We start from the raw sequence: 25,420 nt of genomic DNA on the forward strand, positions 1-25,420 counted from the left end.
AGACCATCACAGAACCGCTAAGCATACACTCATGGGAACCACTGTGCTGAGAGGGATGGAGGTTTCAAGTCCCTGTAGTTAGTCTGACCAGCTATTAAATGTGGCTAATATTTGCACTGAGGTTGTTGGTGTGGTTTAGGATCTACATAGGATGAGCAGAAATTTGCATTTAAAGCATTTTCTTAGACTAGGTTTTTTCAGGTTGTTCAAATAAAACTGAAATTTGGATATGTGTTGCAAGATACTGGGGCATAGTGGCTTAGGTACTGACTGAAGAATGGGGATAGTGGTAGTGGTGTTCTGAGGTTGTTGCTAAAATTTATCTGCCAAGTTCCCCCTGTTTGGCAATATTATTAGAATCAGAAAGGGATGAAGGTCAATGTTTTGCATGGGCATTGTGCCTCATTATTGACAACCTCAGAAATTCAAAATTCATGTCAGACACTACCAAATTTGATTATGGTTATTTTAAATCTTAATTAATAGCTACATTTCTCTTTTCTTACTTTCTGGGTTTTGAGTTTTGAAGATGTTCTCAAGGTGTATTTGCAAACTTCCCTAGAGTTTAAACAATGTTTCAAAACCTGAAAATTACAGGATGGGTTAGAACATTTTCTGTCTGTCTAAGTGCTGTGGTCCTCTACTCAAAACAGATTCTTTCATCAAGGCTTACCTTAGAGAACCATCAGCAATTGCACAAATTGCTAATTCTATTGTGTGTGCTGAATCCTGTTAGGTATGTGCTGCCTACATAACAGCTCCCCAAAAGTCATATTATCTTGGCCATACTTTTTTTGAAACTTCATTATTTAATTATTTTGGCCCTCAAAAGAACTGCTTTCACTTGGCAGTTAAAATGAAAAAGAATACACATATATATTTAATATACAAACATGTATTTAATTCATATGTATGCATGTAATAGATATATGTATATCCATAAATCTTTGTGTGTGTGTATATATAGATAGATATAGATGAACACATGTACAGACAGTAATACAGTGCTACTTAAATTCAGGACATGGACTCCTAATCAGGGCAGAAGACCTAAGCGGGAGAGGTATGAAACAGAGAAGGCTGAGATCAGAAGGAGTCACAGTCAAAAGGAGTGGTGGAATGGCATTGCTAATGCAGAGAATATGCCTGTCTCTTGGGTGTAACAAAGTTGTTGGAGAACAAGGCAGAAATGCTGCTGTGGATTGGTAATGCATGTGAACGTGATTGGAGTGTAAAGAACAAAAGTGTAAAAGGTAGAGGTCAGATTTTTTCCAGAGTGGTAAGTGGAAATCATGATGGTAAATTACTAAAAGAGCTGTGGAGATTCATTAGAGAAAGTTCTCAATTTAATTATTTTTCCTTTACCTGTTCATACAGGATCAAAAACTGAAGAAATATCAAGGAGGTAGATAAATTACAGGGTTTGGCACACAAACCAACTTAAAACTAGTGCAGAGTACAGCAGTCCCTGGATACTAGCTGGAGTTCAGCCTGAGATAGGTATTGTTTTATACAGCACCACGTGCTGTGCCGTGTGTTTCTGTAGTTTATACACTGACATTGTAGGAAGATGCATTTTGTGTTGTTGAAAATAAAAGTGAATGATGATGCTTTTGGATTCCTCTGGAGGGTGTGAGAGGACAGGTGGTTTCCTGTTCCCTTCATGCCAGATGCTGCTGGTGGTGTTTCTTTGAAGGTGTGGAGGGTTTAGGACAAGAGGCAATGGGCATGAACTGATGTAGAGGAAATGCCACCTGAATATGAGGAAAAACTTCTTTACTGTGTGAGTGACTGAGCACTTGAACAGATTGGCCAGGGAGGTTGCCAGGTTGCAGAGTCTCCCTCACTGGAGATATCCAAGAGCTGTCTGGACGGCATCCTGTGCTGTGTGCTGTAGGATGACCCTGCTTAAGCAGGGAGATTGGACCAGATGATCCCTTCCAACCTCATCCATTCTATGATTCTGGTTCTGTGAAGTAGGGGAAGACTTTAGGTTTTGTTCCTCATTACTGTCACTGACAGAGAGTTCCACGTTTGTGGAGTTTCATGAGGCCAAATTGCAATCTGAAACATCCTGGGTGTGGCCAAATCTGTGGTATTTTTTGTGGATGCAAGCTGAGGAGACCTATCTTGTCCACTGAGTTCCCTTTGCTTGTGTCATTTGACATCATAAACTCACACTCTGAAGAAATGAGATCTTCAGGGCACCCCAAATTCACAGATGCTGTTGGCGCAGGTTTTCCGCCATCCTGTGATGAGTACTTTCCCACCTTACCTTGGCCTACCTTTCTGAGCCTTTCTGGAAGAGGCCACACTTCATTAAGGGGCGAGTATGTAGGGTTTGGGGTGGTGGGGTGGGACAGGGTAGCTGTGATGGGATGGACAGTGATGCAGGGGGCAGCAGGATGGGACCAGGGATGCAAGGTCATGGGGATGGACAGTGATGCAGGGCAGCAGGATGGGACCAGGGATGCGAGGTGATGCAGGGCAGCGGGATGGGATCAGGAATGCAAGGTGATGGGGATGGACAGTGATGCAGAGCAGCGGGATGGGACCAGGGATGCGAGGTGATGCAGGGCAGTGGGATGGGATCAGGGATGCGAGGTGATGGGGATAGACAGTGATGCAGGGCAGCGGGATGGGATCAGGGATGCGAGGTGATGGGGATGGACAGTGATGCAGAGCAGCGGGATGGGACCAGGGATGCGAGGTGATGCAGGGCAGCGGGATGGGATGAGGGATGCGAGGTGATGGGGATAGACAGTGATGCAGGGCAGCGGGATGGGACCAGGGATGCGAGGTGATGGGGATGGACAGTGATGCAGGGCAGCGGGATGGGATGAGGGATGCGAGGTGATGCAGGGCAGCGGGATGGGATCAGGGATGCGAGGTGATGGGGATGGACAGTGATGCAGAGCAGCGGGATGGGACCAGGGATGCGAGGTGATGCAGGGCAGTGGGATGGGATGAGGGATGCGGGGTGGTGCGGGCGCTGCCTGCAGAGGGCTCTGTGACACCGCGTTTGCCCCGGCCAAGTGCCGGGGCCGGGGGTGGGGGGGAAGGGAGTGCTGGGGTAACGCTTCCAACAGTCTGGTCTTAGTCTGGTAAACAGACTAGGAATTGTGGGCTAAGTCCTTTTCCTCAGGCTTTGCACCAAGGCTGAGATCAGATGACTCAGTCCGGACTCATTATTTTAATAGCCTACAGCTAGTTCACATAGCAGCGGGAGTCCACAAAAAAGGCATTTAATTGTTGAAACTCAAACTGGTACATTGTAACTGCAGATTATAGTATTCAGATTTAAGTGATTCAAGTAATTTATAAAGCTTTGCACAAGCAAACTGAAAGTTAAAATACTGATATTGTAATAAAAAGTAAATAAAACATACTTTTGTATGTTAAGACCCAATTACAGAGCGTGATTTAATTTAACAAACTTAAAACAGGCAGGTGATATTTGCCAACATTACTGCAGCTGTGTTTTACATTAGGAAATTAATTAAAATAGTAATTTATACTTTTTTCCACTTGCAAGTCTTGGGCCTTTCTGTATTACACCATCTATTTTCATTCATTGTGTTAGGGTGCGTCTGTAACCTCACTTAGGCTGCATCACAACTTTGGGTTTGTTTTTTTTTTTTTCTTACCTAATGAAAAACCGGCTTTCTGCAATAACGCCAGCGAGGCAGATCAAACAGGGCTGAAGGAACTTCCCTGCTGTCTGCCTGAGAAGCAATGCATTGTTAGTTATTCAGATGTCAGTCCTTTCCTTCTGCATCCTAGCAGGGTTTTGCTGGTTTCATCAGATCACTCAAGCTGGAGGTGGGAGGGTGGCTGCTAGTGAGGGATGCAAGGGAATGGTTTCCTGTAGACTCAACAAAACTGGGGGATTTGCTGCACTCCCATACGTGCCTGGGTCTGGTGCAATAGCACGCTGCGAGTCTAACAGGGACAAAATTTCAAAATGCAAATCAGTGTTCTGCTTTTATACAGCAGCTGAATAAATGGGACCTCAGGAACTATTCTTAGTTCTTAGGTACTTCCCCTCTCCAAACTGCAAAAACAGTGATGATTACATAATGAACTGTTGACTTCATCAGTCAAATCAGCTTAAAGTGTAGAAAAGTACATTTTTTTAAAATAGCACATAATTACCAAAATGAGAGTTCATTATTCCGTTTCTGTGAAAGAGCAAACACACATGTGATGGTTATCTTCTTCCTTCTCCACTTTTCCTTGTCTATCTTCACCAGAACTTTGTTACCTTCAAGGAGGAATCTTTCATGTTGGCTGTTTTATAGACATGTAGCTCATTGCAGCGTAGTCTGAAGAACTGGGAATGTTCAGTTCACCATTTTAGTGGGGCTGAATTGTTTGTAAGTTGCTATCGTCCTTTCAAACAACTCACGATGCCTGAAAACTTGGTTTATTAAGACCAGACATTTCACATTCCTAATGTTAAGATTGCTGCAATTTTCCATTATAAGCTTTACCCCACCCAGTCCTCTGAATACAGATTTATAAATCAGTTTCAAAAATGCTTCTCCATCTAAATCTGCACTTACATTTTATGCTTGGAAGAACATCTTTGAGCTGAATGCTCTTTCTGAACTGGAGAATCATCTTCTGTATCAGTGTTTTCACAAATGGATTCAGTTTCTTTAAAAATCAAACTGTGAATGCATTGTGATTTTGATGTCTCTGTTTTTGAAAGAAAAAACTGCATCCATAGGTTTTAGGGATTAATTTATTATGCATCTTATTAACAGTAACTTTTTGCCATATTTATGTTGAATGGGTATTCTGAATTGCTTACTGCCTGTTGGAGCCAGTGCAGACGTTGTGTATGTAATACATTTCTGAAAGTCTGAAAAATGTGTTGGTTAATGTGTTTGATTAATACTGTGTAAAATACTGAAGATTGTTTTATTTATGCAGATTGATATTAGACATCGTTAGAGTTAATAAGCAATGCTTTGTGGTAATACCTATTTTTAAATTCTTGCATGATAAATCTGGGTGTTGACCTGAATTCTCAGGAGAACTCAACAGAATGACACAAGAATAGCCAGACATAAATGGAACATTATAAGAATAAAATATCTGACATTTCAACTCCCTGCTTCTTAAAGCTACAAGTCCTTGAGGCATCAGTAAAATGAAACCGAGTCCGACAGTAAAAGTGTGTGTCATGCGTACACAGATCTACTTCCCTGTAGGGCTCACTGAAAGAAATTGTTTTTACATAAATAGTTAAAATAAGCTCTTCAAGAAGGAAAGAGGGTGGACCAGTAATGGAAAAAAATATGGTATTTTGGGTTAAGCACATCTGAACATAACACATGCTACTGGAACTAGGCAATTGTACTGTACTGGAGCCTGTGCAGAGAACCAGAGCAGGGCTTGTACACTACTTAGTCCCACATAAGAACTATTTTGAGATTCAAATTTAGGACATAGAGACCCTTTATTTTTTATTCTATGAGCAGCTTAATTCCACTTTCTCCAAAGACATTAGTAATTTATTAAAGTTTATAATTTCTACAAATAAGAAGGCACACTCAGTGTATTACCCCTGCACTTTCTCTAAAATAAAAGTTAAATTTTTACTCTGCTTTCAAGAATTTTGTATTTTATTCATGTGAAAGCTTAGAGTAGTGTGGTAAGTAATAAAATGTGAAATAACAGTATTTAAAATATTTAAATTTAATAAGTGATAGATTAAGTTAGAGTATTGATGAAAAGATGCTATCAGTATTCTTTCCTCTGAGATTGTCCTTAGTCATACTAAGAAAAATAATTTGGGGGTTTTGTTTCTGTGATGCAAATTTAAAAACTGTCAGGGTGCATTTTTTAAATTATGTGGTTTAAGAAATACTTTAAATGAAGAAGTTGCTTTTCATGTCACATTATTTATGTCTGCTAGGATTCTCATTTTGGTCTCTGTAACATTTTATGGCTGTGTGACATTACACTATTCCTGTATGTTAACAAGGGTATGAACTGAAATGTAAGGATTCATGACGTTATATTCAACAATTAATTAGGCAAAAATGCATAAAGTATCTGTTGTTAGCAGCAGACGAGGGCTGGTTGGTTCGTTAGTGGCTGCAAGCAAAGCCAAGGCTGATATATGTCCCAATAAGCCACTTAGTGAGTGCAGAGAGGAGATTTCTGAATTAAGAACCACTACATTATGCTAAAGGCAGGAGTTTGCTGCAGCATCTTCAAAATCTGCCCCAACTGCAAGAAATTCTGCAAGTGTTTTACACCATCCAAATGCTACTTTTTTACCAATGGTAAAACTCTGTAATGAGCTTGATAAGAAATAAGTTGATGGCAGAACACAGCATAATGAACATTTCCATCAGATGTGAGGGTTATCGTGACTTTTTAAACTTTCTGCATTTAGAGAAGAGGTGAAAATATCACACCAATCTATATCAAGTGGTTGCTGCTTTCCTGCTAATTACCTCCTTCAGGTATCTCTTTTGCTCAACTATTGCCTCTCACTCCATGGAAATTACAGAATTTTGAAGATGCAGCTAAGTTGTAGCTCCTTTCTGAAACTTACTCATTTAATTCAAGATAGGATGGAAAAAAACAGGGAGGGTGTGGGAAGGGAAAGGAAGAGAGCTAGCAGTATATTTCTAATGTTTTGGAAATTACTGTTGCTCTCTTGAATTTTGGTGAGCTCTATTTTTTTCCTTTTAAACACTGAAATGTCTGTTTTTTTATTTTAAGAACATCAGAAAAGACAGTGTGGGCTTCTCCTTGAGTCCCCGTCATCAGTCAAGGGAATAAGTAATGAATTTTTATTATGAATGAAATGTCTAAAATAAGACTGCATATCCCATGATTATGTTACTGTTCCAATGTTATCTATCCAGTGTGCATTTTTTTCTGACAATTTAAAAAGAATATAAAATAAAATACAGCCCTCAATTTTTCACTTTCTGTATTATCTAAATTCAAGAAAGAAAAGGCAAAAGTACTATGTAATCTAAAAAATAAAACCAAAAAAATAATTCCTACACTTGAATTTAAAGTAAACAGCTATTTTTGTGATAGGCTGAATATACAACACTGATTCATGTTTGGTTGGTGTTAATTTTAAATTAAATATTATTTTGGTGCTTCTTGAAAATAAGATATAGGAAAATAAATGTAAGCAGAATGAAAGAGAAGAAAAAAAAACAATATAGGAAAATAAATGTAAGCAGAATAAAAGAGAAGAAAAAGAAAACAAAATAAAGAAAAAACCAAAAATATGAAAAAGAACTCCTTTCCAAAGAGAAAATATTAAAATCCATATATTTAATATCATAAGCATTCAATATGTGACATATAATATAGTAAATAATTATAAAATGGAAAGCTAGGGCTTATGTTTAGTGTTTGGTATTTCTGTTAACTGAAGTATGAAGTGTAATTCACACTGATGCTTTTGTGTATTCCCAAAATCAAGAGAGATACTAAATTTCTTTCTATTGCTTTTAGCACTGCCTTGTATTGATTAACAGTGAGAAAACACATGCTTTAGACAATTATAAGATTTGGGATGGTTTCTCTGTATTCTCTTTGAGTGGTAATAGATTATTTGGCATATCACTGTCCATCATCTCCACTTACACATTTAGATATGAAATTACTCAATCTTCTGAATCAATTTTCCACACTAGAAGCACAAAATGCCTCCTTGATGAATATTTTATTGTGCCTTATTGTATTTTTTAAGAATGTGTGAAGAGCAGACAACTAAAGTAAACCCACTGAACTTTTGCTCGTATTTAGCAGATTTTCTAAGGTTTCAGATTTGAACCTACTGACAGCAATGAGTGTGATTGAATGTTGTGTTTGAGTCTTTCAGTGTAGAGGCAGAAATGCAATTTAATTTTTTTAAGGTATATATGCAACCTAATAATCTCTACTACATTGGCTTAAGATGCAAATATTGAGAAAAATATGTATTACTCTGTAGCTGATTTCATGGCAGTAACAGTTTTACATCTTGAGAGAACTGGCTGAATAATGGAAATGAAAGAATTGTACTAGTGATGAATTATCCCTAAGGCTAATAATAAAAAGAAATCTGATTCTGTCCTATCTGTCTAAGATGCTCATCAGTTTGTTATAAATATTCCATATTTAGGACATAGGAAAAGTTTTCAGTAGATGAGTCTGAATACAACTGGCACTGGGAATGAACACTGAATTCCCTTCTAAGACCTGATCTCAGTGAATGAGCACACTGAAGTCCTACACAGATGTGAGATGTTTCTGCCATAAATACTGGGCTGGAAGAGTTCTTTCCAGAAACTCAGAAATGCCCTTTAATGACCTGTTTGATCTGGTTAGTGCCTGTTGTGAAATCCAATACAGGTTTGAGAGAATAGTTGGGAAGGGATTATTATTTTGGGCTGTTTTTTCCCCATTTATTACCTTTTTTGTGAAATCAGAAAAAAAAAAGCAAGACCATCCAAAGGGGATTTTGTGTGAATCATGTACTTTAGCACTATGCAAATAGTCTGTAATCTAAATAGTGTGAAGGCATGTGGGGGATTATGCATGGGTTTAATGGGGATTTTTCACACTGATGTTTCTTTTAGGGTTTTTCTAAATCTATAATGAAAGATCTCTAAAGAAAAAAAGCTTCTTGTTAGCTTCTGTGAAGCAGAAAGTCTATAAAGAGCTATGGAATACTTCTGTTTCCCCACACTACAAAGAGTGATATGTGAAAGTACTCAAGGGTGTTCTTCAAATTATTTGAGTTAGTGGATGGTCTAAAACATGCTCATATATTTCTTTCCTCATGATCACATAAAAAGTGTGGCAAGACATCACTGGGATATTGATTGTCTTTGTTTTGGCTCAGTGTTGTTCAGGTTCAACTGAGAAAAACCTTTCATCCTTTCCAGGACACAAGAGAGCCAAAGTCTATGAACTTGTCTGTGAACAAATACTGCTGAACTCCCACCATTTAGATTTCACCAGATTTTTCCTTAAGCCAATAGAAGTTCAACTTGGCAATTGTCTCTTCTTTCTGGCATTGGTTAAGTCAAACCACATTGCTGCCTTTACAAGACAAGAGAAAGTAAAATGTTTGGAGGACAGCTCCTGATTTGAGGAGTCCACAGAGTCCTGTCTTACTGAAATACGGTCATCCCTTGAGAAGTGGATTTTCCTAATCCCTCTTTAAAGTAGAGATCTCCTGAGGTTTTAAGATACCGTCTAACAAGAAGTACTTTCCATCCTAGCCTTTTTTTTTTCCTAAACACTGCTAATGTGATGAGGAAGACTGAAAGCTAAAATTACCACCCCAACCTCATTATTTCTCTTGGTACAGCATGGAAAAAGAATAGCATAAACATCTTGAGTGGGAAAAGATTGAGGGGAGAAAACAGATACCACAAGGACCTTGGTCTGGTGGGTGTAAAGAATAGCGAGAGAATTAATGTGTGGCTTTCATGTATGTGTGTAATTTAGTAGGTAGCAAGCTAGTGTGTGCCCCATCTGTCAAGTAAATCTAACCACTTTTTATCTAAATATAATACTACCACAAGGCAGCACAAATCTGTAATAGAACACCATGGATTTTTTTTCTCCTCTTTCCAGTCAATCTTGAAGTTGAGCAGGTGTCAGGCTAAGGAGCATTCTGCTGAAATACATGTGATGGAAGCTCAGCATGTTCTCATGCTCTGGGTAAAGGTGACGGGTTTTACCAGGGCAGGTTAGCCAAATTAGGCAAACATGAATATTACTTGAATGCTACTATTAACGTTTTTCCATAATTATCTAGTAATGAGAAAAGGTCAGAACTAATTCTTCTCTGTTGTCTTTCCCATTGTGGGCTACTAGCTGACAGTGCTATGGCACAGGACAGGGTACATTTGTTACGAGCAAGTAGAGCTATACATTTTTTTTAAGCTTGTGTGCAGCTGGACAGTGTTGAGGAGCAATCCTGGGCTTCAGTCTCTGTGTGGTTATGCAAACACAGAATAATTGTTTGTTATGCAAACTCAAAATCATCCCCCTCCCTTCTCTTCCCTGTGCACGCAGTAACTGGAGAACAGTACACTTGTGATTGTGACCTGTCTTCTGTTGGTGTATGTTTTAGAGACTAGGAATGTAGCAAATTCATATTCAGATGCAACCAGGTAGCTGTGATGCTCCTTCTTCACTGTCAGTGTGAATGTCTGTGGACATGGAAACAGGGCTGGCCCAAGCAGCTGACTTCCTGCATCAGCAAGATTTAGCAGTGAGGAAGAGGAGGTAAAGGGTACTTCATACTCTCATGCCAACTATTGGGAATATGCGTTCTGAAGAGAAACCTGGGTTCTCTTTTTTCCTTTTCAGTTTATCTGCAGCTCATCTTTATAACCCTTACCCTCGGTGTATGGGTGTATGAGTCCAGAGCTCTTAAACTGCCTTAGCATTGTGTGTAGCATAGGTTTTATGATAAACTAACTCTGACATCAACATGTGAGTCACGCACGGGCATGATCGTGAGGCAGTGCACGCTAACACCATAAGGAAATCTCTTAAGATTATGTTCTGGTCATTCTTGACTCCAGAACTTTTGGGGGTGACAAGTCTTAGAAACACTGGAAAAGGTTTTTTGGAAATTGTGTGGGTTTTTTTAATTTGAGCATAGCCTCAGCTTTTTGTGTTGGTAACAGGAGCTAATGCTGTTTGTATTGTATTGCCACCTATACGAAAGGTTGTGCAACACTTTCCATTATACGACTGTTTCAGTTGCTTATGTTGCCAACATTCATCTGTTTGGGCTGAAATTTTCCATGCTGGGTGTCTCCTTCAGGCTGAATTTCTTGGGAAAGTTTCAGTAAAAATATTTAAACCATTCCAGGGAATGAGAAGAGGGGAGAAAACTATATTTTGCTCATGTTTATTAAAGTTGCTGCAAGCACTTGATTCAGAAATCACTGCACCTACATTTTTGGAGCAGGGACTTGAATAATTAGGAAGGTTGAAAGGGTGAGGAAAGAAAAAAGGGGTGTAGAAGAGATTTCTTTAGAAAGAGTTTGCTCCTGCCTGATGTTATGAACTGTTGGCAAGAAAGCACACAACCGCCATGCCTTTCAAAGCAGGGTCAGTGAATGGCTGGGAGCTGAATGACCCTCCTTGTTTCACTGCACCTATATGATGTATTGGTTTGAGGGAGAGAGGATTATGAGGTGTAAACAAAATCATATGCAGCAGAGAAAAGGTGACTGAAATGTCCACAGTGATGGAACTAGAGGGGCAGGGTTATGTAGATAATAATTTGAAAATAGCAGAGGTAGCTTTGCTCAGCAAAGAGATGGGTCTGAAGATGGTGAGACAGACTATCAAAAAGATGGGATTTAACCTAAGTGGTCTCACAGCAGCCTTTTTTAGTTACAGTTAATTTCCTGTTTCCCAGACATTTTGTGCATTTAAATGAGGCAGGGAAAATTGTATGCAGGCATGTAATTTAGAGATCAGTATTCAACCCTAATTCCAGCATGTTTCTTTCATGAACACTTGATGTTACAACCATAATGGACTTCCAACATGAAAATTAAAGACTTAGTTGGAAATGTCATTCTATATCCATCATTACAATGCTTATATTTTAAGCTTTGAAGAACACTGCCCTAGTCAGACACATGTATAATACTGCATTTCAATTAAAATACCGAAAAATGTTTTCTTTTAATCCATTTAGACAAGTTTCATTTTCAAACCCACCACACTGCCAGTGCTTCAGCAAACATGTATGGGACTATTTGGATCTGGAACAGTTAATTCCATACATGAGATATTGGAAACTGCACTTCTCAACAGACTCTGCCTTCCATTTCTCTCAGGTTCACAGTGTAGACAACAAATGACATTTTGGAATATACTTTACATGCTTAGCCCAAATGGGAATGAGTTAAGAGGACAAGGAGAAGTTTCAGTTATAACTTCACATTTTCCTGATTTTTATGGACTTCAACCAGAGTGGTTATAATTCAATATTATTTTAACATTGTTATTTGTGGCTGAGTTTACTAAAGAGCAACTTTCATGCTGCTGCTTTTAATATCTCACAGTTGAAGTTGTCTTCCAAGTTTTCAAGGATTTATAATGTTAGCATAACATTTTCTTAAGAAATAAGGCTTCCCATCCAGAAGCAAGCATACATCATAGTACAAATTGCAAAAATAGTGAATTAGACATTTCCTAGTTAGAGGAAAGCAAATGTGTACTGAATGACCACTTTATTAAGATCCTTTTACTTATATTTTCTTGAATGAAATTTAGACTTCCATTTGAGGACTGTTTTGTCAATATCATCTGCAGTCTTGCTTGAAGAAGAGAAATTTAACACTCAACTGTTACTATGAATATCTGCATTTTAAATATTAGCTCATAAAAATGCCACATCTAGGCTTGACATGATGTATTGTTGTCTTAGTTCAAAGAAGATAAGCTGTCATATCACATACCTGTTTATTAATACTTGCGTGTTGATGTTACTTATCATGGCAAAGATCCACTTATTAATGACTTCATGGTGTGGACAGACAGGATGCATCCTTACTGCTCTAATGGTACCTAAAATTTTATGCCATATTGTTTTGAGACTATGGTCAAACAAATGCCTGAGTGTAACTTAAGTTTTTATTCTGTATCATGTGTTAGTGCATATTGTTTTTATTCACTGGCAGGTTTGGTTTGTACTTCAGCCTCAAGGACAAAGGGCTGTACTGACAAGGTGATTTACTTTAGCCTGTCTTAGGAATCCTACAAGATATCCATAATTATTAATGTATATCCATATGTAGTGGAGGGGAAAGACAGAGGATTAAAATGTCTCTTGAATGGTAAGTCATGACTTGCAGAGATCCTGTTGTGGGGGAGCCCCATTATTTCCAAGTGAGAGTCGATACAAAGTGATTCTTTGAATGTCAACATAAAGCAGCATCAGGTCTTCTGGTGTAACTCTTTGTGTATACGTGGAATAAAAGTGGTCTTTTTCAGTTCAGTTGTTCCTTTTTGAAAGGAATCAGAATGAAAGTGAAAAAAGCACTTTTTATTCCAGATGGGATATTCCATGCAGAAAGTTGTACTGCTGGAATTACAGCACTGTGTGTGGTGAACACCTTGCATCATGCTGGTGGGATTCCCTCTCAGCACCCCACAGAGATGAACCTTGAGTTGTGTAAGGCCTTCATCAGCCTGTACATAGCTCTACAGAGAGACCTCGTTTGGTTTTCAAGAGCTGGGAACTCCGGTTTGAGGAATTGCAATTTAATTAGACATCTTTCATGCCAGACAACGTTGTCTCAAACCCTTAGTAAAAGAATGTGATTATCCTATTGAAAATTATATATCTACGCAAAGTAATTAATTCTATCCCTTTGACCTTCAGATTGAAAGTCATTTGCCACTAACATTTTTCTCAGCTACTTTTTCACAGAATGATTGAATGTAGTTACTGTAAAGGACTGCGTACAATCATTATATTATTGTTTGTAATGCTGAGCTCTGGTTGGAGTTTAAAAATCTTGTGTGTTTGCACATGATGCAAGTATCTAATGTAAGTTTTATTGAAATCAGAAGGAAATGGCCCACATGTTGAACACATTAAGCTATTGATGGAGAAGTTTATATTCTGTAAATGTGTTCAAAGGAACTTGTCATAGCTGAGTTTGAAACTCCATTGGGTCACTGAGGGCAAAAAATACTTTACCTGAAGCTTGCTGGTGGACAGTGGTTCAAAGCTCTCATCCTCATGATTGTCCTTGTTCTAGATTTATGACTGATGCAGCTCGACGTGAGCAGGAGTCTTTGAAGAAAAAGATTCAGCCAAAACTCTCTTTGACTTTGTCAAGCACAGTGTCCCGTGGGAATGTATCTACTCCACCTCGCCACAGCAGTGGAAGCCTTACTCCTCCAGTCACCCCTCCAATCACTCCCTCCTCTTCATTTCGCAGTAGTACTCCTACAGGTAAGCACCTACTCTTTAATTCATCCCAAATAAAGGGAGCAGTTTTGCTCTGTGGCATTTGGAGAACAGGACACATACTGAGACATTGGTAAGAAGAGCCCTGAAAAATAAAACAGAAAAGCTCTGTGCTCTTTTACATTTGGTCTGCAGTCCCTAAAATGTGTTTGGACATTTGTTTCCAAATCCTTTGCTAAAGCAGAGAAGGACACTAACTTTAAATGTTTTAGCTGAAATTATTATATGAAGAAACTAACCTTACCAGACATGCCAAATGTGCAAAAGACCCCTTATGTATCAGTAGAAGAACTCTGCCTATGGTACAGTTAAAGATTTTTAAAAAGTGGTCAGTGACTTCCCCCTTTCTATTTCCCTCCCCCTTTTTTTGGTGGGGGTAAAGTGGAATTCATAGTAAGTGGTCAGGGATGAATGTTCTGCTGCTGTCATCATGTAGAAATGCCTTTCATTAGGAAACTATGTTCATGAAAAGAAATAAAGGAAAAAAGGGATCTATATTTCCTTCAAAAGTTAATATGCCAGTGGTCTTCCAGGGTATAAAAGTCCTGGGATTTTTTTTTTATTTTTGCACTGATAAGAGTAACTGAAAATTGCTTGCTATCCTGAACCAGATCTCTTGGCCTAAATCAGTCTGATTTACTTTAGGTAGAGATCTTGTCAGATAATTCTGGTGCACTTCAGACTAAATACCAGGATTTTCTTCTAAAAAGCTCAATGCATAAAATAGGGCTATTCTATTTTGTAATAAATAGGTCCAATATATTATCCTTAGCAGGAAATCACTTGATCATCACTGCCCTGAAAAACTGTTACACCACATGTTTTTTTATATAGGCTATTTCATGTCTTAGTATTAATGATTAAATGGAAAAATTGTAGCAGTCCTTGAGATGTTCTGTCTGCAAGTTGTAAAATGAAGTGGTTGTTCAGTATGTCCCTGGTTACAAAAAAGGGAAGCATGTTGAGTAATGCTAAATGATGAAGTTCTAATATATTTCAGAAAATTTTAGATTTTCTTAATTATCTCCTGTTTGAAACGAACTGATTCATTTCCTTGACATCCTACAGCAGATGGCAAGGAGTTTCTTTTCTCTTTTGTTTACTTTTTGTACAACTCCTTCTGAGAAGGCTAATTCATGATGTGGTCAGGTAGTATAACTTTGCACATCCGTCAGTAATGTTGGTTAGTGATGCACTCTTTGAAACATGTTCCATCAAATACTAAAGAAAAAACTCAGCATCTGTCTACCAAAATACTTTCACTATTTGTATATTTTCCAAACTTTTGAAGTTAGTCAGAATGTTGTTTTACCTGCAGTTAAGAGAATCAGCTTGTTATGGCTGCATTTCTGCAAGTCTTGCCTGCCAGGTTATAAATAATACCGGCTTCCACTTTCTGCACCCTCTGTTCCAAGTCCCCTTTTGGACCCCTGTTCCAAAGCTAGGGTTTGTAACATCCTAGTGGCAAAAAACATATATTCTTTTTTTAAGACTTCTTTAAAATTACTATTAACTGCATCGCATTTCAGCAGCTTCAGCCCAGAAATTCCGTTTTTCTCATCTTAAAAGTTTTTCTGAACCTAAAGTAAGCATTGAGCTTTTTCTGATAACTACAGGTGTTTTCACAGAGTTTACTTGATACAGGATTTTTTCTAACTTAGGTAGATGAGGTGCTCAGAGTCATGCCATGGCTGAGTTTCTGTGGGTGCACTGCTTGGAGAGGCAGCCCAGTAGGGGTTGCAGACTAACTTTAGATATGCAGCTCACATGTCTTTTATTGGCCAATGCAAATATTTTTCCCTCAAGTGCAAGTATATATGGCAGTTGACTAGCAAGGTGGTGTAACCAAGGGTAGTTAGGCAAGATCCGTTTCAGGGAAACAATTTAGGGTATGTAAATTGTCCTACATTTCAGCCTCACAGTGCATACACAGCTTTCAAACCCTACAGACATACCCTCCGCTGCATCCAGTGAGAATGAAGAGTATTGCTGTATTCCTTCCATGCAGTCCTGTTTGATTTGTACTCGGAGAAAACTCTTGTTAATTTGTCTTTGAATGCAGGTAAACATGTATGTTGTGGTGACTTGAGAAAACCAAGAGGCTGTTTTCCCTTAGGTTTCCTTATGCCCTGTATTTGTTATAATCCAAATATAATCCTTGTCCTCATCCTCCTTGAGAACTATACTTCATCAAAAATAAAATGGGATTGCTTTGACCCAATTCATTCATGAAATTCTCAGAATGGCTGTTTCCCTTTTATTAACTCCTGACTCAGTTGTTGGATAGCTTGTGAGGGCTCAGCAGTGTGCCTGGAATTACTATCACTACACAAGGTGGTGCCACTTCAGATGCCAGAGAGGAATCATGCCCTACAGGCTGGTGAGGTGGCATGGAGCACATGTTCCTCAACAGAGAGTGTCTGTCACATACGGCTTCTTGTCATTCTCGTTCAACGTAGAAAGCAAAAACCACACTAATCTTTTGAGTCCCCTTTTCCATGTACTGTCCTCTCTTTTGGTATGCTGCTCATCTTGGCTTTCCCAGGGGTGTTAGTGTTGGCTTGGGTGAAGCCAGGAGCTGCCTGGATCCCAGTCACGTTGGTGCATGTCCTCATGGTGATGTCTCGTCACTTCCTGATGGTTTTAAGCTACTGCTGTAGCACAGTGCAATTTCATATAATGATCTCTCATCTGTGTATTGACCAGACTCAAACCCACTCAGCTTGTGAAACATGCTAAGAAGCAGTTCAAGGTGTTTTGGCTGCAGAGAGTGTTTGTTAAGTTTTACAGTAAAAATCTGTGCCAAAAGACTACAGGGCCTCATTCTCAGACAGAGCTGAGCAGCGTCCAGATTGACACCCATCAATGTGCAAATGTTGCATGTGCACATGTGAGCACCTCCTGCTTCTTGGTAAAGGAGATTATTCATAGAGAAGCAGAAATATTCAGCAAAGGAGTGTGCTTTTAAGGCTCTTCTCAGGTAATGAGGTAGACATGTATTTATCTTCAGATTCTTAGTGCCCTGAAATGGCCCGTTTGTGCTTTTGGTGGGAAGTAGAAATGCAGTAGTTAATTTTCTATACCTCCCCTCTGTTCCCTCAGAGTGGGTGGCATATGCTCTCTGCTTACATTTGGCTTTTTGTTCCCCCTCCTATAACAAGTTTTCTCTTCTTCTTAAGTCCTGCATCCTCTAATGGTTGCAGAAAGTTCACTTTTTTTTTGCTCCAGTTTTTATTTAACAATAGCATCTCCCCGGAGACTTTGTTTAGTAGGTCTTAAATGGTCTTGTTAGAGTTCACAGGCAGGATTTAGCAAAAGAAATGGCTTCCATCAGGAATAAAGGCTCCTTAGGGTGATAGGGAAGTAGAGCAAAGTAACACCAGCACACAGCTTATTTTGGAAAGATGTTAGCAGTCTGCAAATACGGAAATACCTCTTTATTTAAGGAGCAGTCAATTAAGTCACAAAAACTTACGTTGCTTTTATTTTTAAATGTCAATTTTAAACCCACAAAAGTAATGAAGTCTAGTTATGGATAAAAATGAGGCTGGCATTGCATCCTTAACATACGTTGTTAATTTTTTTAATGTTTTCATACATCTTTGTGGCTCACAGATGAAATTTCCACTCCTGACTTCCTGGCTTTTGAGTGTAAGTCAGAGCATTGACATTCCTTTGAAAGCTATGATATCTTTTCATACTGAAAAGCTTTAAAATAGATATTGGGAATTAATTAGTAAAATAACCTGTTTCAAATTTTAGTTAGAAAAGTAATTCATAGTGATGATCTCACTAAAAAAAAAAAAAGCAACTTCTGCATTGAAGAAATGCCAAAAATCATCTGAAACCACTGTTTTGTGTTTGTTTATTATTTACTTTATATTTATGACTTTTTTTTTTTTTTTTAACTATTCCAGGCCTGAAATAGTAAATTTCATCCTGGAGTGAATTTTTTGCCTTCCTATAAATCCTGAAGCAAGAGTTTAATACCACCAACTGGCTTTTTAATAGTCCAACCCTAAGTCTTGTGCCCTCCTACCTTCCTCTGGACAAAAAAAAAAAACAAAAAAAAAGGCTGAAGTACCTGAAAACCTCCTACTTAGCATTTCATTTTGCTCTGAAGAAGCTGGCTCTCAGACATCCTTTCCTGTTTATTTTTTATTTTATATAGATTACAAGTTAAAACATTTATGCAGTTTTAATAGGCTTATAGACCTATTTACTGCCTGATCATTTGGGGCAGTGGATGGCAGCCAGTGTTGGCACAAAGTGTTGAGGGTGCTGTGGTTGCCTGGAACAGCTGTGGCCATTTCTTAGCCCTTCCACTTGGGAAGGAGATGAAAGAGTGCAGTTTTCATGGGTGGTCATAGGCTGACCCCACAAGAGAATTGGCAAGTCCCATTTTGATTTACAGCTGTCATTTGAGTAGGTGACTAACTATTGGTTTGTCTTATTAATTAGAATAAATGCCTTTCTGGGGAGTCATATTTGTTCAGCCATTTTTGATGGATTGCATTTGAAAGTTTTTACCTTTCATAAATATGTCAGACTTCCTTGAAATTTCCACCAGTCCAGTCTCAGTATCTATTGATGTGACCCCATTTTCTACCCGCGGAAAATACTTACCTTTTCAATTTTCAAGGTTTTTTTTTTCCTTTCTGGTAAAACTTGAAAGTAATAAATCATTTCAATCTGGAGTAAAAAAAATGCTTTGTAGGATTTGCCTTAAACTTTAAGAAGTCTAACATCTAAACAGTGATATTTTAATCAAATATGCCTAAAAATTCAGCAAAGTAATGTTATGAGACTTGCAAAAAAATATAACTGAGGCTATCAAATTATTACTGTTGATGTAGAAATTACTGCATTTACCATCTGAGGATACTATCTGAATGATGCTTGGGTAGATTTATAATAAACAAGTGGTTTTGTAGATATATAGAGCATATACTAAAAGTGAAATCAGGATTGCTTTATCAGTAGTCCTAAAGCTGCACTATTTCAGTCAGAAGACACTATGTGAAATGGGCCCATTTTTGTCTAATAAATCATACTAGTGGTGAAACATGACCTAATATAATATGTCATTCTGTAACAGAAAGTGAAATTCAATTAATTTTCAATCAAAAGAAAAAAAAAATCAGTCTTCCCCTAGTGTCTTATTTTCAGATCCTAGTGTAGTTAAGAGTACTTTTTATACCTAGAGTGATTGCATTCTTAAATGTTTGCAATAATTTTAAATATATTTGTGTTTGATTCAGGTTTAGGTAACTAAATTAAAGAGAATCATATCTCATTTACATCATTAGGGAATATCTTCTAAGACTGAATATTTTCTGAAAGGTACATATAAATTTTTACTTAATAAAATTAATAGATCCTAAAAACTCAGACTTATTAGTATCTTCTCTGATTCAAATGGATTTTGTTCAGTTTTCAAATGCTACTACTGGCAAAACACTGACCAAAAAATTACAGCGTCCTTCTGTGTTAACAAGTGTTCATGCTGCTGATGAATTAATTTAGAGCATCATTGTTCCCTCTATGGGTGACTAATTTACAGGGGAGGAAAGTCTGCATATTACAACAAAGGAGCTCCTTTCTCTACCTACCAAAGGCAGTTGGGGCTCAGAAATTGATCTGTAAGGATCAACCTTTCTTCTGGTCCATTAAGGAGCTGTCTGTTGTGGAAGCTTTGATTTTGGGAAACGAAACACTGTGTGGCAGTTAGAGACTTTTCCCAATAAGCCTGGTTATCTCATGTACTGTTATCTCCATGATATGAGATACCATTCCTATAATTCTGCTGTATAGCATTTGCCTTCATGGATAACTCATGAAGGAATCCCACAGGCCTCCTCTTGAATCTGTTCCCTTTTCTTTTCCAAGAATGCAAAAGCTGAAAGAAAACCACCCATTGTTTGCTGGTAATAGCAACCAAAACCACAATAGTAACCAGCCTTTGGAATTGGGCATTGAAATAGAGTAACACGCATATGCTGGAAACTAATATGGTTTAGATTCTAAATCTGTGTTTAATTTTTTTTTACTTTAAGTTGTTGAAAAAATGCGTTGTTGTAATGTAAAAGCTCATTCCTCTTCATAGGTATCAAAGCAGCTAACATTTCAGTAGAGTTTCCATATGTCAGGCTTTCAACAATGAAGTAATCATATGGCACAGACAGCTGTTGCACAGAGTGCTGGAACAGCACACTAAACAGAATCCAGCAAGAAAAAGAGATCTGCTCAGCTGAGCTACTTTGTGAGTTTAGAGTGAACAGCAGAAATGTAAAATAACAGGGCTGTTTGTCCCACAAATTAATTGAAGACTTACAGGAGGAGGAGTTAGGTGCTCAAAACTTTATTGTGTTGATGGATATGCCATTAATATGTAGCTGAATTAAGGTGAATTTGTTGCAGAACTGCTATTTATAGCAGAATCTGTTTGGCTGCTGTCAGCAGGTGGCATTTCTGAACTCCATGTTAGGTTCAATCAGAGTAGACTGTGAACCATTCAATCTGCTACTCAGTTGATAATCTGCAACAGCTTTCTCTTTGGGCTATGAGGATTTACTCAATATTACTACAGCTAGAGAGATACTGTTCTTTTGTGGCGAGCTTATATTTTTAAGCAAAGTGCACTGCAAAATATTCCTTGATTAGATCTTAAGGGAGCTTGAAATTAGACTTAGGAGGACAAATGAGTGGGAACAAGTACACATTGATGGCATTTTGAAAATCATGCTACAAATTCAGGTCACGTGCACTTCAAGTACATGATTAATGTTTAGCACCTAATATTAAGGAAGTAAATGCTGCCTGACTTGGAGCACATAAAAAGTGCTTTGTCAGACTGGAATTGAGTATTCACCACTTGCAGAGTTGCAACCTCAAGAATTTATGTAGTCACGAAAACGCAGCTATAGCCATTCACTTCAGAAATTCTTCACCTGTGTTAACATACTGTAAATGCCTAAACTTAATTATTACATTTCATGTTAAAGTAGCCTAGTATCATGCAGATGTAATTGAAAAAAATAATGAAAAGTAGAAATATTAGATCAAGTCCCAGGGCTGTTGTATTAAATTGTTGAGAAGTGTGCTGAGAGTATTACATTTCTGTGTGTTTGACTTGCAGGGTGTCCGGCATAGTAAAGCACTAATCAACCAAGCTCTGTTGCAGTTTGAAAAAACAGACTTTCAGATGTCTGAGGAACCATCTCATTATTTGTTCTGAACTTTCTACTTGTTCAATTGCCTGTTCAGAGACTGAAGAACTTCTATGCTATGTTTTTATTAAAAATTAGATATATGGACTTACTCTTGGATAAACACTATGGGCAAATAAGTAAGGCATACTTCACAAAATTAAGACCAAATTCAGTTCTCTAGCATAATGGATGTTTGAATGCATTTGATATTTCAGACCTGCAAGGTATGAAAAAATCTATGTTGAAATATCTTGTGGAAACTGAATTGTGGTTCCTGACAGCATTTCCTTCTGAGGTACTTGACTGTTGCCAGGTTTTCACATTTCTGTGTAGATGACGGAAGAGAACTTTCTTTATTGGAGCCAAAATGGTTCCATCTAATTGCGGGTTTGGGGCCATATATTAATCCTGCACAGTAACTAATATTGTACATATAATTGCCCAGTATTTAGCAGTCTGAGGCACCTAGTCCAACAGAGCCTTATGGGTGTCCTTGTAAAAAATAATAAAAATAAAAAAAAGAATGACATTGTACAAAACAGTTGATCAGTGTATGACTTAACTATAGTATATGTGTGTGCTTAGATATGGTATGAGATTTTAACATGAGCTTTTGGCTGATGTCATGACTAAGCTTGAATAACAACAGAAATTTGTAGTAGTTTCCAGTTTCTACCTTAAGGAATAGAGCCATAATAGAAGGTTTCTAAGAACAATGAAAAATAGTGAGTAAAAGTGCAATTATTTCCTATACGGGTTTTCTTAGAACAGATGGGATTTGTTCCCACAGCTAAAAGATGTTTTTTCAGAGCTAGATGTCACATTTAAATTTTAGGGAGCCAGGCTGTAAACTTGTAAATATTTAGCCCTTTTTTCAGTAATTCAAAGTGAAAAAATGTTCAATTGTTCATCACTGTGCTCAGCTAAGTGCTTCAGAAACTGATTTCTTTTTTCTTTCCTAGCAGTCATCAGCTGTCAGGTGAGTCTGGCTTCCTTAGAGAGACAAGACTGTGTATTAACCTGGTTACTCAATGACTAAACCAAACCAAAAGAATTACATTCCCAGAGCATACTGAGACTTAGGCTCGGAGGATCTGCAGAGCAGAGATAATTCCATATTGTAGTGCAGCAACAGTGTTGTCACATCTTGGAGTAACTTGTAGCTCCAAATCAAACAGCTTGAAATTATCCTGAAGACCAAGACATTAACTTGGTCAAACCTACACGCTTTTTGACCTCTAGCTGTGAATTACCTGGGTACCTGCTCTGCAGTTTGGCTGAACCCTAACAGGAGGAAGGATGGGATCAGCCCACTTTGATGGCTGTATCTCTTACAAGGGAGGCCCTGGTGTCTTTTTTTTATCTCCCAGGCAAAACCAGAGTCGTAAGGACTCGCAAACGCCAGCTCTGTTTGCCTTACAGAAGTGATCTGGTTTGTTTTACAGGGTGTTTGGGACCCCTCAAGTCTTCCTCTTTCAGTGCATGTGGACCAGGTGAATGGGGAGTGTTGGTTAAGGCTGCAAGGACTACAGGGCTGCAAATCCATGACTACAGTTCTTTCATAGTCCTGTAGCTTTGGGGTGCAGTTCCTGGAGGATTTCTGCAGGGCTGTGCAAGACAAGCTGACATGACCCATAAGTGTCTTAATTTTTCAGAGGTTTGATATTTCCACTGATCCAAGCCTGTAAACTTGTGAAGATGGAGCAAAATTAAGGAGATTCTACTGGATCTAATCTTTTCTGTGGTTTGCATAAAGACATGTGCTATGGTAACCTTTGTTTAACTCCATCCTAAACTAACGTATAACTTAAGTACAGAAAGGCCTATACATTCACAGAATGATATTATTTTAAAGTGTTGCTTCTAACCATTTAAATTGCTTTTAGAGTTCAAAGGACGTTTTTAAGTGTATGTAGAGGAAAGTAGGACTAATATGAAAATATCAGTTGGGGGAAAATGGGGCTTTGCTATGAGGGGAAATACATGTTGACTTTTTTAAATCATTATTTCTCTCAGCTTTTTTGCTGCATTTTCTGTTTTTCTTCATTTTCCTGCTTTATGGGTGCATTTTCATTAAATCTCTGATTTGCTGTTTAACTTGGCAGTAAAAATGTGTTGAGCACAGTTTTCTATAAAAATATGTTCTGGGAAGATTAGTTCAGTTGTCATATTTTGTGCTTTCTAGTAGAATTCTGAATCTGACCAGAAGAAAAGGCACACAAAAATTTAACACTGCCTTTTTTTATCATCTCATTCACTACAGGTAGCTTTACAAGTAATCTCCTGCATGTTGTACTTTGTCTTCCCAGCCCCTTCAGAGCATTCTTGTTTGATACAGACATAAACTGCACCAGCAATTGTAAAGCTACTGTGCTGTAGAATTGTATTTTAATTGCACATACCTGTAATTAATTGTATGGGAATTTTCACAGTAGTCTCCCCAAGGAACAATTTAATTGAAAAGTAACCGAGTTGTCTAGACTACAGCAACTCATAAAATCATCACTAGTTTTGGGGTTTGAGCTACAAAGCAGCAATAGAAACATGGCTTGTAGATTTAAAGTACTTCCAAGCACAGGAACTATTTTATAATCCCCATCGTAGTAGTCTACCCTGGCAAACTATTTTTAACAATAAGCTTAAAAGTAAAGATTACCCCTGTATTAATTTGTGATAGGATAGGAACTTTTGTGTACAAGCACACCCATCACCCACAGACCTATCTTCCTCTAAATGTGTAAAAAATATGCATTTTGTAGATATCTCATTGTGTCTGCCTTTCACAGCTTGTGGCATAACTGGTTTAACATAGGAGTAGTGTGACACTCAAAAAGTTACTTCAGCAGTTCTGCGTAACAATGATGGCATTCATGTTTGTGTGTTTATACTGCAAGGGCCAATTGGTGGAAGGATTTTTTAATGTATTTATTTACTATTTAGTAAGTAATCTGCTAATTATCTTGAAAATCCTAGCTGAAAACACAAATGTTTTTCTCCAAGCTAGAAACAGTAGTGGCCACATGGAGCTTTTAGGTGTGTATTTAAATTTAGGTGTGTGTATATATATGCACATATATACTCTCACATATACACATATATATAGTACACTGCCACATTAAATGGGATTTATCTGTACCACTGTAGTGCCTCGAGGACTGAAAAAATTACTCTATGTCCACTGGTGCTGCATGTCTGCACACTGACAGCAGTGTTATGGCTTAGCAGAAAAAAAGCCAGACTCATTTAGGCGGCACTTCAGTGTGCTGAAGATGATGAAACTTAAGCAAATGTTTGAGTTTTCCTTGCATAATGGCCAAAGCAAATCAGGAGTAATAAAAAGCAAGGACTAACATACCATTTCACACTCAGTGACTTATAACCCAGAGAGGTTTACTTCACAGGGGAAATGGTGTATCATGAGTTGATGTTAGCCAGTACAAGATTCTCAAAAGTATGGGACATTTTAGGAAAAACAGGGTTTTTTGTAGCTTTTGTGAACTAAAAACCGTGAAACATTTACTGACCCCTAAGACCACAAGATCCTCTTGTCTTTTTAGCGCGTGTTGCCTGGCAGGTGGAAGACACCACCCTAATTCTTGCTGAAGATGAAGGCTGGTGCTTCGTCCTTGCTAGCATAGTCTCCTTCTTGAAAGGTTTTTCCATATTTGGTCAGACAGTGCCGTTCACAATTTCTGAGCACAAATGCTTCTATGTCAAAGGATACAAGAAGCCAAGGAGCAATGGAAAACAGCAGTTTGAAAACTACTCTGATTTCAGCCCAGTGATATGTCACCTGAAACAACTCACACCTGCTAACATACATTTTGTAGACCTGATTGAAACAATGACAGCTTCAAAGAAAGGTTTATGACAGCGTAACAGATACGGTGCACACTTTCTTTTATCAGAATCTTTGTCTTTAAAAATGAGAGAGGAGACATGATTCCCCACCAAATGTGTTCTTATGCTTGGGTTAATTTCTTTCTGAGAAACACAAAGTAGGATTAATAAAAAACACAACAGATCTTTCCTGTGCATTTTTTGTGTCATTAAAATGACAAAATCCTTCATTCTTGCTCAGTAGTCGACAGCCTCTTTAGCCCTTACTGGTAATTCTGAATCTTAGGGCTAGCTCTCAAATCAAGCTGATGGTGTTTCCTGAATCTAGATGGTCAGAGCTTCAAAAGCAGGCAGAGAGAAGTGGTCAGTGTATATT

At 38.1% G+C, this 25,420-nt stretch overlaps 1 protein-coding gene across 6 annotated transcripts in view; it reads left to right on the top strand.

Annotated features, from left to right (window-relative positions):
- Nucleotides 1-25,420, top strand: part of JAZF1 (JAZF zinc finger 1) — a 187,074-nt gene that overhangs the window by 144,711 nt on the left and 16,943 nt on the right. For all 6 annotated transcript variants that reach the window (XM_068208175.1, XM_068208225.1, XM_068208204.1 and 3 more), the window contains one exon: nt 13,782-13,978. In XM_068208175.1, coding sequence (XP_068064276.1) covers nt 13,782-13,978 — 197 coding nt within the window. The remainder of the gene's footprint in view (nt 1-13,781; nt 13,979-25,420) is intronic.

The sequence above is a fragment of the Anomalospiza imberbis genome, chromosome 1 (assembly GCF_031753505.1).
Source record: "Anomalospiza imberbis isolate Cuckoo-Finch-1a 21T00152 chromosome 1, ASM3175350v1, whole genome shotgun sequence".
Taxonomy (NCBI): Eukaryota; Metazoa; Chordata; class Aves; order Passeriformes; family Viduidae; genus Anomalospiza; species Anomalospiza imberbis.